The 15223-nt window shown below is 39.1% G+C and overlaps 2 protein-coding genes across 2 annotated transcripts; one reads left to right on the top strand and one right to left on the bottom strand.

Annotated features, from left to right (window-relative positions):
- Nucleotides 1–4227: 4227 nt before the first annotated feature.
- Nucleotides 4228–4635, top strand: Smp_201040 (uncharacterized protein; the record flags this gene model as incomplete). The annotated part of the gene is made up of 1 exon (XM_018794251.1): nt 4228–4635. One exon carries the CDS (start codon nt 4228–4230, stop codon nt 4633–4635), a length of 408 nt encoding a protein of 135 aa, XP_018648683.1.
- Nucleotides 4636–8265: 3630 nt separating this feature from the next.
- On the bottom strand, nt 8266–15223 carry Smp_068100 (putative microfibril-associated protein). Its single transcript, XM_018794252.1, has 6 exons — nt 14835–15223; nt 14076–14243; nt 12732–13025; nt 11656–11853; nt 9890–10120; nt 8266–8638 (listed from the first exon to the last, which is right to left on the bottom strand). Exons 1-6 carry the CDS (start codon nt 15084–15086, stop codon nt 8450–8452), a joined length of 1332 nt encoding a protein of 443 aa, XP_018648684.1. The 5' UTR covers nt 15087–15223; the 3' UTR covers nt 8266–8449.

A 15223-nucleotide genomic window follows, 5' to 3' on the forward strand; every position in this document is an offset into this window, starting at 1 on the left:
TGATTCAATCGAGCTATACTGGCTGGAACAATCGCTCCTCAAGGTCCTACCATTCCAGGCAGGTCGTTTGAAGAGCGGTGAGACTAAAAGCAGCAAACCCAAGGTCCGAAGGCGAAGTCGTACTGCTGACTGTACAGAGGTGTGACAGCAGTAAGGTGTTTCCTTCAGATAACCAGCATGACAGCGATGCTGCCTTCCCACAAGGAGGGGTGGGGTTAGAAAAGGTCGGCCCTAAAAATGCACACCTCGCCTTATCCCACGGATATCCGTCTCCGGCGGTAAGGTCCTTTGAAGAACGGAGCTAACACGAAAACTACCCACAAAAAGGTCGTGTGTGACCGACCTCAAGCAGTTGTCCCTTGGGCACTGCGGTCACGCCCTCAGGTCATTAAGACCACTTCTAACCCAATTTCCTTTTCAGGTACCTCTCGAAGAACCTTTCCACGGTGTGGGCAACCGGGAAGTGATAACTGCCCTCATACCTCTAACAGCACTCAAGACCACTGTATTCATAATCAATCTCCTTCTTCAATTCCTACTATTCCTTCTACCTTGACTTTCAACACTAAACTTCCTGTTCCGGTTTCCTCCTCAAGTGTCACCATGGCCAACGATTCTAGTGCGCGAAACACTGTCCCAGGTCTACTAAAACCTCGCTCCAAACTACAAATTGGAGCCTTCAACGTACGTACTTTAAGCCAAATCGGTCAACAGGCCTCCTTAGCTAAAACCCTAGAATCTCGTACCATTGATGTATGCTGTGTCTCCGAAACACGCAAACAGGATCCTAGTGTGATCATTCACTTGACCTCACCTCGCCAAAATGGACAGCCAACGAAATACACCCTCCGTGTATCTGGCGACCCGTTGGCTAGTTCTCGTGGACTTGCAGGTGTAGGCATAGCATTAAGTACAAGGGCAGAACAAGCACTACTAGAATGGATCCCCGTTAACAGTCGCCTGTGTGCTGTCCGGCTAAATGGCTCCGTAAGAACTCGGAAGGATAGGGACACACGTCGTTGCCTTTTCGTCGTTTCTGCCTACGCTCCCACTGACTGCAGCCATGATGAAGTGAAAGATGACTTTTACAGAAAACTCTCTGAGCTTCTTTAGAAAGCTAAGCGCTCAGACATAGTAGTCGTAGCGGGTGACTTTAATGCCCAGGTAGGCAGCTTAAATCAAACAGAAAGACATTTAGGTGGGTGTTTTAGTATTCCGGCTCAACGAACCGATAATGGTGATCGTCTGTTGCAACTATGCTCAGACAATCGTTTATTTTTAGCAAGCACTAATTCTAAGCATAAGGAGAGACATCGTCTAACATGACGACCACCTGCACCAAACCAACGATGGACTCAAATAGACCATATTGTCATCAGTCATCGTTGGAGAGGCTCGATAGAAGATTGTCGCTCGTATTGGAATACTTGTTTAGACTCTGATCACGCTTTAATACGAGCGCGCATTTGTCTGCGCCTCAATGGACGCAGGAAAAGTACACTAAGAAGACCCATTAGGATTGAACTGGAGGACGAGAAAGCCAAATGCGAATTCCAGAAACAACTGAGTTCACATCTAGGCAGTTCTGTAAACGAGACTGACCCAGATGCTGCTTGGAAAGACACACGAACAGCTGTGGGAACAGCAGTAACATCTATTCGTTATTTAAACCATAGGGCTCCAAAAAAGCAGTGGATTTCTTCTAAGTCCATTTCACTGATGGATTCGCGTAAACTCATCCCATCAGGCTCTGAACACGACGAAGAGCGTAAACAAATTAGATCTAGGTTAACTAAAAGTCTAAGGAACGATCGTGAGCAGTGGTGGGCAACGAAAGCAAAAGAGATGGAAAAGGCAGCGGCTGTAGACAACACCAGGCACCTATTCAGACTAATAAAAGAAACCGGAATTAAGAAGTCAAGTGTAAGTGAGACAATCTCGGAAAACGACGGAACCCTTATCTGCTCTCAACCCAAACGTTTAGAACGATGGGCGGAACACTTTAAGGAGCAGTTTAGCTGGCCTTCAGCTACTGCACAACTACCCACTATTCCCAGAAAACCTGAATGGAACATAGGCCCCCCGACCCTACTTGAAGTTCAGAAGGCTATAAGTAATCTGAAACGAGGAAGAGCAGCTGGTCCAGATGGATTGGCTCCAGAGGTCTTTAAATATGGTGGTCCAATTTTAGCGATTAGGTTGACTAATATTCTGGCTAAAATCTGGGAGACGGATGTAATCCCATCTGACTGGTCACAATCTCTGATTGTCCCAATATATAAGAAGGGGCCAAAATCATCCTGTGATAACCATAGAGGGATTAGTCTGACTAACATAGTATCTAAAATACTAGCCTCAATAATTATCGGGCGCCTAACTAAGACTCGTGAACTGCAAACACGAGGAAATCAGGCTGACTTCAGATCTGGTCGTGGCTGCGTCGACCACATATTCACTATTCGTCAGGTTTTAGAGCACAGATATGCTTATCGGCGCCCGACAATGATAGTTTTTCTTGACTTGAAAGCAGCATTTGACTCTGTAGACCGAGAGGTTCTGTGGCAGTGTCTGTGATTGAAAGGTGTACCTGAGAAGTACATAAACCTTGTGAAGGCTATTTACTCGAACACTACCAGTCGAGTGAGAGCTTATGGCGAACTGTCATATGGTTTTACAACCTCAAGTGGTGTCCGTCAAGGCTGTCCACTATCCCCATTTTTGTTTAACTTCATTATAGACCTGTTGCTGGAAATAACACTCTCTTCGACTGAATCTACAGGAATTGATCTTCTACCAGGAGGTTCACTTATCGACTTAGAATACGCAGATGACATAGTCCTGTTTGGTGAAGACGCTGGCAAAATGCAGAGTCTTCTGTTGGAACTCAGTAATAATGCCAGGATGTTTGGGATGCGTTTCTCCCCATCCAAATGTAAATTGTTACTCCAGGACTGGCCTGCGTCAACACCTGAACTAAGGATAGGGAGTGAAGTAGTCGAACGCGTGGACAACTTCACTTATCTTGGAAGTCTGATCAGCCCTAATGGGTTGATGTCTGACGAAATCTCAGCACGGATTGGAAAAGCTCGTCTAGTTTTCGCCAACTTACTTCACCTATGAAGAAGGCGAGATATCTATTCATCAATTAAAGGACGAGTATACTGCGCAGCAGTTCGTTCTGTTCTACTTTACGGCTGTGAAACATGGCCATTAAGAGTAGAAGTTACTCGTAGGTTACTAGTATTTGACCACAGATGTCTTAGAAATATTGCTCGCATCTGCTGGGATAACCGGGTAAGTAATAGTGAGGTTAGACGCAGGGTATTAGGGATTGATGGTAAATCAGTTGATGAGATCATGAATCTTCATCGACTGAGATGGTTAGGTCACGTGTTACGTATGCCTGAACACCGATTACCACGACGCGCAATAATGACCAGTGTAGGGGATGGTTGGAAAAGAGTTAGGGGCGGCCAAACCAAAACATGGCATCAGTGCTTGAAGTCACTAACTTCTAGTCTGAGCCGTGTTGGTAAATGCAGACTACCTGGTTGGGGTCCGCGTGACTATCGTAACCAATGGTTGGAAACTCTGGGTGACATGGCTCAGAATCGATCACAATGGCGTAGGTGTATACACTCTTTATCTTCCCTTAAACCTTGAGATTAAAATTGCTTCATAACTTTTTTCCTTCCTACACTATATCCTTATATACAACCTTTCTTTATATACTACCACCACTAAATTAATTACTTCTATGGATCCGGTGTTCATCTTGTTGTGCTAACGAGGTATGGCAACTTTGACCGATGCATATATGTGCCTGGTCTTGCGTTGTCGCTGACCGACTGACTGACTGTCGCTAGTGAGACTAGTATAATACCAATATTTCAACGTAGTGTTAACTCCTAATCAAATTTACTGAAACACAACACTTCGAAATGTACAACAGGATCCCGATGTATCATTGCGCGACAAAACCTATGTTGCTATATCAGTAAAGAAACCAGTCAGCGTCAATTTCACAAGCAAATTCTCAGGTGAAATACATAAATCCATTTTGTGTGTTACACAATGTAAAACCGCCGGGAATGTTAAAAAAGCTCAATCTTATCAAATGTTATTGTTTCAATTACCTCATGTAAAGGATGTCATGACGACGAGATACGTTTTCCACAGAACGATTAAAATTCCAACGTACATTCCAAAATATCGTGTCTAAAATTTATGCAATCTATTTTTGAGCTAAAGCTTTATTTCACTTGTAGTAAAGTTTCCCAAATGATGAACAATTTGCTTCGCGTACCAAAATGTAAAAGTACCATGATCAAAATCAGACAAATGTTCTTTGAGTACCATTATCATACTATGTTAGGTCATTTCTCGAGTACTTTGAGCTATCAATATTTACGCTATGAACAACCAGGAAGTCTCACTTGTCTTCACACTAACATCATAAAAACTTTCTCTTTTGATCTGTTATTATCCCGTATTAATAACACTATCACCCACAATTTTCATACAACTTCCGTAACCATTATTGAAGATTTAGATCTACGGAGTATTACTACTGATCTACTGAAGCCACATTTCAAACTATACATTGAAAATTACAATGTTCGAAAACATTATTAGACCGAATACAGGACGAGTATTCAACCGAGAATCTACTATCTTGAGAGATGAGTATATAAGCGAAACAGATCTATTGAGAGAACTGCCTTTATTTTGTTTCATGAGTACGTTTTTCTTAGGCAATGAGATAAAGTTTAAGCGTAGCTATTCACTGCAATCATTATAAATCTGCTTGATTATAGAGATAGATATATCAAATAAACATAGCTTATAGCTTCAAATATAACCAGAACTTGTTTGGGTTGAAGCCTATTATATTTGAATAGTCAGCGTATTTACTGCTTGCACCCCTGAAAGAACGTAATTGTTATTAAGGAAGGCATGGTAGAAAATAAACCCAAATATATATTTCCCAACTGTAGTCGCTACTTTGACTTCGTGGTCGGGCTTGCTTATCGTGATGACTCAACCAAGCTATATTGGCTGGAAAACATGTTCCTATAGGTCTCATCATGTCAAGTTGGTTAGTTGGAGAACGGTAGGACTAAAGGCAGGCAGCAACTTGAGACCCGAGTGCGAAGTCATAATGCTAACTGTACAGAGGTGTGACAGCAATAAGATGTTTTACTCGGACAATGAGTATTTGCAGCGATGCTGCCTTCTTACAACGAAAGGAAGGGGTTAGAAAAGGTCGGTCCTAAAAATCTCACCCTATGGGTTTACGTCTCTGGCAGTAAGGTGCGGAACTAACACATCAATAGCCCGTGCGCAGCCGACCTCAAGCAGTTTTCTCTTTGGCTCTGCGGTTGCGCTCCCAGATTGTTAATACCGATACTTATTTGGGTTATTTATTAGGTCCGCCCTCACACCTTTCTCAGCATTCGAGATCATTTTGTTAACTACCTCTCAGTAATTCTTCCATCCCCTCAACTAACTCTTCTCATATAACTTAATCACCACATGCCACTATTGCTCATGATTTGAGCTCGCGAAATGTTATTCCTGGTCTCCTAAAACCTCACTCTAAACTAATGTTAGAGCCTTAAATGTCCGAATATTGTGCTAGATAGAGCAACGCACTTCGTTAGCTAGGACTCTAGAATCTTGCTCCATCGATGTATGATGCGTTTCCGAAATGCACATACAGGACCTAAGTACAGTTATTCATGTGACCTCACCTTGTCAATATAAAGAACCGCCACGACTTGCCCTTCGAGTATCTGGAGACCCTACCAACACTTCCTGCGACATCGCTAGTATAGGTTTAGCATTATGTCCAAAAGCAGAACAGGTTCTGTTATACTGGATTCTAATAGACAGTCGTTTGTACACTGTCCGACTAAACGGGGCAGTAAGAACTCTAAAAGATAGGGATACACGTCGTTGTCTCTGCCTACACTACCACTGATTGCAGCTCGGATGAAATCAAAGATGAATTTTGTAGAAAGCTATCCACATCCCTTCATAAAGTTAAAATGCTCTGGTGTAGAAATAGTGGCAGGTGATTTCGATGTACAAGTAAACTAAACCAAACCGAAAGGCGCTTAGGCGGATCTTATGATGTTGTGGCTAAGCGAACAGATAATGGTGAACTTCTGTTACAACTATGCTCAAATAACAGTCTATTTCTGGCAAACACCAACTTTGAACGTAAGAAAAAACCTTCGTCCGAGGTGACCCCCAAAATAAACCACAGAAATAGGTCACATTGCTAATACCACATTACCCATCGTTGGAGGGGCTCTATTGAAGACTATCGCACACCCCAGACCACATGTTTAGACTCGGATCATGCTCTAGTTCGAGCACGTATTTGTCTGTCTTACTGGAAGTAGGAAAGCCGCAGCAAGAAAACCTCTTATAATCCAACTTAATGATGAAAAAGTTAAGAATATATTTCAGGGACGACAAGAGGAGTTAATCGACAGTGAAAGTGATGTCTACCCTGAGGTAGCTTGGAATGATATCTAAAAAGCTGTGGGGACGGCAGTGATATCTCTTGGTAGCTTAAACCAAAAGGTTCGGAAAAATCAGTGGATTTAAGCGGCGGCAACAGCACCGATAAATGCTAGGAACCTCATCCCGTCTGGCTCCGGACACGATGAGGAAGGGAGGAAGTATAAAAGTAGGCTGATTAAAAGACTATGTAGGGATCGCGAGCAGTAGTGGGGTAGCTAAAGCAGAAGAGATGGGAAAAGCAGCAGCGGTAGATAACAGAGGACAATTGTTCAGACCTATCAAGGAAACAGGTATTAAAAATCCGGCTGTTAGTGAAACTATCTCCGAAAAAGCTGAAACCATTATTCACTCTGAATCCAGATTGAATCGATGAACACAACAATTTAGGGGACAGTTCAACTGGCCTTTAGCCACACTTCACTCACCCACTATCTCCAAGCAACCTGAATAGGAAATTAATGCAAGTCCTCCAACTCTTAATGAGGCTGGAAAGGCTATGGGTAATCTAAAGCTCGGAAGAGCAGAAAGGTTTGACGAACTAACCCCTGGGAGTTTTAAGGATAGTGGCCCAGTTTTAGCAGTTAGATTAACCGAGGCATTAGCTAAAATATGGGGATTGAACGTAATTCCATCTGATTGGTCTCGATCATTTGTCCCAGTTTATAAAAAAGAACAAAAGTTCCCTAGTGACAATCACAGAGTAATCAGTTTAACTAATATAATGTCTAAAATATTAGCCTCAATAATACTTTGATGTCCAACAAGAGCTCTTGAAGAGAAAACCCGGAAAACTAAGCTGGTTTCAGACCTAGACGCGGCTGTATAGACCAAATACTCATACCTCGGGAGATTCAGGAACATAGGCATACTTTTCGACGTCCGACTATAGTTGTATTCCCTAGCCTTAAAGCGGCATTCGACTCCGTTGATCATGAGGTTCTGTGGAAGTGTTTGATTGAAAGGCGTACCAAAGAAGTACACTAACCTCGTACAGGCTCTCTACTCGGACATTACTGGTCGAGTCAGAGATTTTAGGGAACTGTGATCGGAATTGGTTACTTCAAATGGTGTTTGCTAGAGTAGTCTGCATTCTCCATCTCTATTTAACTTTGTTATGGATATGTTTGTGGAGACACTTTCATCGTCTGACTTTTCAGGAATTGGTTTTCCACCAGGAAATTCACTTGTTGACTGACTAACTGACTGTTAATCATTTATTACAGATTAGTATTAACAAACAAATATAGTTACCAAAATATATAAGTGCATGAAGCTTACGTCAAAATGAGTACACTTCGGTTATACTCCCTAGTATACTATCAAGAATAAAAAACAAAGTAGATTTGATTCATTATTTTTAATATGTTTCTGGTGCGAAACGTCTTACGCATGTTTTTTTTAAAATTTATTTATTTGAGCACATAAATATTGATACAAAGGAATACCGAATACATATGCGCCACACAAATTCACTTGATTTGTGCTCGCCGCGAGAAGGCAGTGAGTAGGACTTCCCTGGCAGTGGCTGTATACGCGTGGCCATGCGAGAGCGTTTGGAGAGGGAGTGTGGACTTTTCACACCCTTGGCCGTATCAGGGCACAGGGAGCCTTATGAATGTGAGTCTATTAAATTTGATTAATTTACTACATGGTCGATAAGAATGCATGTAAAAAAAGAAATCTGAAGTAATGGTCATACAGTGAATAAATTGAGCGATAACACTTTGTTGTAACGGAATAAAATGTATATAATCAGCAACAAATTCACCGAACATGAATTCTCAAATAAACAGAATTATTTATTCGCATCAACTGTGTACATACTTGTGGATAAAAAAGACGAAAATCAGTGAAAACAGGAAAATTTGACTTGCTGTTTCGTTAAATATATGTACAAATTATCATAATCAAGGTGCTATCCCGTCTTTTTCTTCTGTTTAGATAAACCGGGTTTCGAGAATATTTGTTTAAATCCTCCACCGTGAGTTGACTGGAACTTCATATTTTGTGGATTGGTTGTTGACCATGGTGAGTCGAATACAGTTGTATCTTGATCAACCAAATGTGTATACTTAGTCCGGCCAGCACGACCAAAGTTCTTAACCTAAGTAATAAATATAAGATTACATTTAAAACGCATTTAATTCTCTCTATCGACAAGAGAGATAGTATGATTTAGCATCTAACACAGTAAAAGTACAAAAAGCTCGTCTTACACCGTCTCATTTATGCCATCCATATACCTTTAAGAATTGGCGTCTAAAGGGCTGAATTATCACTATAGAATTATGTACATATAACAGGTATTTTGTGACTAACACATTCACTTCATCAATCTTAACTCTCTACCTTTTCATCTCCACTGTTCTATATTTGTTTAGGTTTAAGCTGCTTTCATTAATATCATTATGTGCTAGGTCCTATAGTGTTCACGACTAACCCTATTTTTTGGGGAGGAGGTATGATATAAAGAGACAAGATATTCCCTTTACACTGCTAAACCATATTCAACACGGCATCATGCACTAGCATCTCAAATAAAGGTAAATGCGCAAGTTGGGTGTTAACATAACAGTTGTAGAAAAATTTAATGAATACTAGAATCACTAACTCTGAATCTGCTGTTATTCTAGTAGTCAATCTACTAGCCTGATCAATGTTGTTAATTTAAATACATCTGATTTGACGAAACGAAATAAAAGAGGGGTTCGAATCATGATTTTATGAAATAAAGATATCAACCGCATAATCAGATTTCGAGGGTCCCAAGCGAATTATTCTGGAAACTAAATCGTGTTTTGTCCTAGCATAATATCAATTTGCAATCAATATATAGTGAACAGACACGTAATATACCAAGAATGGAATATATCCATGAATGATATTCAAGATGAACATTCTTGACGAACAAAACCACGTTGATAATCAAGTGGTAGTTAGGCATCATTAAGAAACGGCCACTTATCGTTAGGGAACTAAATACAATAAAATAGGTATAGACATTGTCTCAAAATGATTTACATACGTAACTGCTACAGAAGTTCTTGATTATTAATGTGACATTTCTCCTACATCTTAATTAATAATCTCATTGAACTTTTTTCTTCTCAACATGTCACAACATTTTACTATCGTTTAACTAACGAACCATAAAACACTATGGGTTTCAAAGTATACCTCTTCTTCTTGAATAGTAAAATGTTTGGTTAAAGATTAATTTACTCAAGATTGTCCATAACAATTTTATAATGCTTTGAATACTTCCTAGTAGAATTCAGTCCTAACTTTCAGTCAGTCAAGGTAATAGCCTTTCAAAAAATAAGTATTGATGAAGACCAATTCTTTTGTCACTGACCTGCATAACAGTAGGCAACTTTGTTTTGTCAAAATGATCTTCCAGAGTAGGCTGTGTAAAGTCTTGTTGAAACACTTTATCCTCCAACGAAGTAACATAGAAAGCTCCCCGATGGAAGTACTTCTGTAAAAACTTGTATTTTCCTTTAGCTGTTTTGTTGGTGATAACTTTTGGATTTCTTATAAATTCTTCACGTCGTTGTTCATCAGTCATATTACGAATTCGCTCAATCTAAAATGATGAAATAAGCTCTGTTTAGTTAGGAGACATTGTTTACAACACTATAATAGTCGAAGTTGACTTTACAAACTACTTGAACCAACTTTCGTAAACCGAACATTTGAGAAAATAAGACAAATTATAAATATTTTTATGTCATAAGGTAAAATTTATTATGAGCATATATTATACAGTTTGAAAAAATGACTACGTGAGTTGAGCACTGAACAAACAAATAATCATCAAGTATAAATAAGTTGCATGTTTTTACCCATATATTTAGCTATGAAATAGAATCCCGTTCATTGTTGTTTGGTTACATCGTAATACACTGCTGACACACAAACATCTCACAAAATTCATACTTACCAATATAAATTTCTGTATGGTCTAGAAAACATGTGTGACTAAGTGACTCTTAGATACATATGTCCATAAAAACTTAGCATGTCAGATAGTAAATACAGTTGTGGTTAGCCATATGAGATACTATTAATAAGGTCCACATCATGGATGGAGGATTTAAAATAATTTATCATTATTCAGTACCTCCTCATACTGATCGAACTCATAACACAAATGAAGAACTCTGACAGAAGATTGAAATGCATATTAGTCAGATCGTTATGTATAACACAGAAAAACGAACCGCCGCAAAAATATACGCTTGAATGAAAGATAAACGATCAAACATCTTACATACAACAATAAAGTGATTAGGTTAAACCAACTAAAAACAATAAATGAAATTAACAGGATATTAGAAACATACATTAATCCATACAGTGAAGTTTTAAATTAAGACTACTTTTTTCACGTTTTATTTGAACATAATATGCCCCTCATAAGTAAAAATCACGGTTACAGTAAGAACTGTCATAAAGCTGCCTAGATCTTTGGTTTAAAAGTAATTGTAAACCAGAGAAATACGCACACATAAATGAGACTAGCAATCATACGTGACTTGCGTCAAAGCATAAACAGTCTCAAATTTTAATAGAGCAATTACATGCAAATTTATAAAAACCATTTCTAAGTGTATTGTATGTATTTTAAAGGTGTGGAACTGACAAAGGATTAAAGGAGAGAGTGAAAATCTCAGATCATAATCACCCGATGACCCACAAATTAAAGATGTATACGAAGGAAATGTAAGAATTTCAGTTATGTGACATTAAAAAGTGGCGTCAGAAGCCAAGCCTAAAGCTATGTAGAGTGCGTTATAGTGTGTGAATTATAAACACACATCAGGGAATGTGAAAGACAAAGCCAGTCAGTCAGTCGAAAGCATAGTACAAACTGAAACACATGTATATCGGCCATATCACAGCAGAGGGTTGGATATCGAACGATTCAAAATAGTATTAGTATCGATGATAACGAAAAGTAGTAAACATGAAGGATGTGGTTAGAATGGGGATGTGTGAAATAATACTGACACTCAAGATCAAAGACAAGATAATTGATGAAAACACCTGCATCACTAAGACCCAATCTAACCAAAATTTTAGTTGTCTCCGATGACAGTTAGAGAATAACATACTTACTTCAGCCTTTTCTTGTTGTGCTGCCTCCCGAATCTCACGTTCTCGTCGAATACGTTTAAGTTCCCTAACCTTCCATTTTTCATATTCCTCTTGTTCCGCTTGAGGATTACCTTGACCTTCATCAGAATCTATTGCGTCAAGAGCGTCTTCAATTGCGTGAGCTTCTTCAGCTTCACGGCGCAGTTCTGCTTCTAGTAGCTAAATGGTCAATGTCAATAATAAAAACAACTGTGAGAAATTAAAATAATGTAAAATAAAATTCATAAAATGTTGACCTTAATCCCTTGTTCGTAAACTAAGCTCCGCTACTCCTACAAATGACACCATTTCTCCTAGTGATGGATACCATAAATAACCATACTTCTTCAAATTAATTTTAAAGTTACCAAATGGGTGTAACTCGACAAAAAACTGCAGGACAATAATTTTCTATATCTAATCAGCAAAATTTATTTGTTCCTTGGTTACTATTTTTGAACAGAAGAATTTTAATGAACGAAACATGGACTAAAGTTAGTTTAAACCGAGTAAACTATTGAAATATTTTGCTAGTCGCATGCAGTCATGAATGTATTCGTTTCACCGCACACTTAATTATTTGTGAAGCAAGAAATCCTGAAAGAATTTGATACGCCTCAAGCACCTCCTTACAAATAAATACTGTAAGATATATAGTGAAAATGGAATATGTTGACACTTCCTACAAGTGATCGAAAGTAGAAGACTCTATACTTAGATTTTCAATTCAGTTCTCCTTATGTTACGAACAACTATTTTAAGTCTCCATAAATACCTCAGATTAGAAACATAAAATTATTTGTGTGTCAAAGATACTAGGTAAACAAAGTTTAAGGTACATTTAACATAAAATGAAAAAGTAATAATCGAGTGATATTACCATCTTATGATATAAACTAGATTTAGAAACATGGAACAATATACCCCGAACGGGCATTTACTGCCATACATACTGAAATCTGGCGAGTAAAAAACTTGGGACTGACATTAGAATATACTCCAATATACCAAAAATATTGAAACCAATATGTCTGGAAGGGTTCAGAAGTTAAACTAACCTTAAGTGTTGTTCTACGACGTTCTTCTGCAAGTCGTTTAATTTCTGCTTCGGTCTCCTGAGCGAGTTGGTCTGCTTTATGTTTAGCTTGTAACGTTATTCGATCACGTGCACGTACGAAAACTGGTTTTAATTTAGGAGCAACTTCATCATCTGAACTCGTGTACTCCTCTTCTGAATAACCCAATTCATCCTCCGCTTCCACGTCTTCGTGACCAGTATCGTTATATCCATCCCCAAAATGTTTTTCTACTTCAGCATTCATTTGAGCAGCCAACGCTTTCTTACGGATAAGCTACATTGAAAGCAGACAAATTAAAAGTAGGATTCAATTGTCCACAAACAGTCGACTACTAATAACAACGGTTTGTTTTCTAAACAATTGTGATAGGTGTAAGCCCCCAAACGCCGTAGTACGGCCGAGGGTGTAAAAAGTCCACACTCCCTCTCCAAACGCTCTCGCATGGCCACGCGTATACAGCCACTACCAGGGAAGTCCTACTCACTGCCTTCTCGCGGCGAGCTGGTTGTTTACAAAATCGAGAGGACAAAAGGCGAATGTCCGGCGCTTTAAACGGGTTGGTGGACACGGTGAGTCCATCTAGGGGAGTTGGAAAACACTAATTCCAAACCAATGTTTCACATGGGCTCCAGGATCCTGAGGGAACAAATGGCTTATGAACCAAGTATTGGTCATCATTGGAGTGCATCTCCTGACGTTGTTCCACTGCCTTGTGGGTCAGACCTTTAGGTCAAAGGCATTGGGTGTGGCTCCCTAAGGAAACAACCTGTTTCGGTCTGGGCACCCGGGCAGTATCACAACCCTCACAGTGTGGCGCATAAATATCTGGTGCCCACTTGCAACAATATTTATGTGTTCAAATAAAATAAAATAAAAAAGAGGTATATAGCAACCACCCGTGAAGTTATAGCCAAGTTAGAAATGAATTGTTATGCTGAGTTATTATAGGTTGATATTATTAGTGTTTAGTCAACAGTGCCATTCTCAATGATATTTAGCTTCCATCCAAAAACTCACAGTTTAGTCTATGTACTTTCACCAATACGGATTTTTTTAGATTTATCTTAGAGACTCGCATTAGAGATACCAGTGAAATACTGTGGTCCATTCTCTATTAATTGATTTTTTTAATGCAAAATATTCTTTCTTTAATTTGATACCTGGTACTTATATTCTCACATGATTTTTGAGAAATGAGCACAACAAATCTAAAACCAACCTACTTGTTTGCTTTAGAAATACCGAGTTGAAGATATCTTAAATATGGTGATGCGAATTAATTAAATTTGTGAACACGAGTAAAAAGCATATTAAAAGGCTTACTTCACGCCTCTTCATTAGTTCCGCTTCATCAACGTCCTCTTCGTCAGCGTCCTCTCCGTTAGAGTTTTGAGGACTTTCCTCACTATAATGACCAGATTTTCGGTATTTTTTGTGACGAGTAACCCTATCAGTCTCTTCTTCATCCTCGCTGCTTTGGCTCAGTTGATCCTGAAGAAAAAATTAACAAAAACCTTATAGAAAAACCATAGAATAAGTAAATGTAAATGGTGTATCTATAGAAGATTTAACAAAGTAAAATCCTAGTATTTACTGCTCAGGGGTAAGTTTGGTTTCAGAAAAGGTGTTTCGAAATGATAGGGTTGTAAGTGAATATAAAAACGTCTATTCAAAGTACTTAAAGCCTGCAACCACGCAATCATCGAAAGTTAGACATCTGAATATGAGGCAGCGATTCTGTAGCACGGTTGATTTTCGGATTGTAAATTAGTGAAGTGTCTAATATTGTTCACATATGACCATTGGAAAATTTAGAAAATAACACAATTCATCTTTGCTTTGGGACGACGTTAAACGTTAACAAATATGCAGACCGCAGAGGGCAATGAATATAACTCAGCCTTACAAAACTGAAGTGCAGCAAGAGTGCATGTATAAGAGGAATTCAACCATTCTAAACATGTGTTTATGTAGATAAACATATAAATAAAAAAACATAGACAACATTTATGCCTACTGACTGGTCTGATCGGTTAAACGAAGTTAAGTGAACGCGTTATGTTTATAAACATAATCCCTTACCTTGGCTCTTAACAATCTCCTGAATCTAGGGTCAGCTAACTCTTCAGCTGTTGGTTGGTCAGTACCGTCTACTGTCGATTTGGCGTTCTCCTGCCCTCTGAAACGATCTCTGATTAGCCCGGACCGCGACGTAAAAGCCTTGATTTCTTCAGTATCATTGATAGTTGGTTCTTCTTCCGACTCAGAACTAGAGCTTGAAGCAAAATCAGGTTTCTTCCCGGCAACGTAGCGCTGAACCTTAACCTTTACCATATAAAATTGGCCTGAAAGTTAGTAATGTGGTTCTACCAAACCTTTTTCATTTTTAACAGGTACTGCGCCCGCAGTCGAATGAATCTGAGGTGCATTTTGCAAGCTTTGCATCATCAAAACACCACCAAACAAACCGC

Source organism: Schistosoma mansoni, chromosome 1, assembly GCF_000237925.1.
Source record: "Schistosoma mansoni strain Puerto Rico chromosome 1, complete genome".
NCBI classification, from domain to species: domain Eukaryota; kingdom Metazoa; phylum Platyhelminthes; class Trematoda; order Strigeidida; family Schistosomatidae; genus Schistosoma; species Schistosoma mansoni.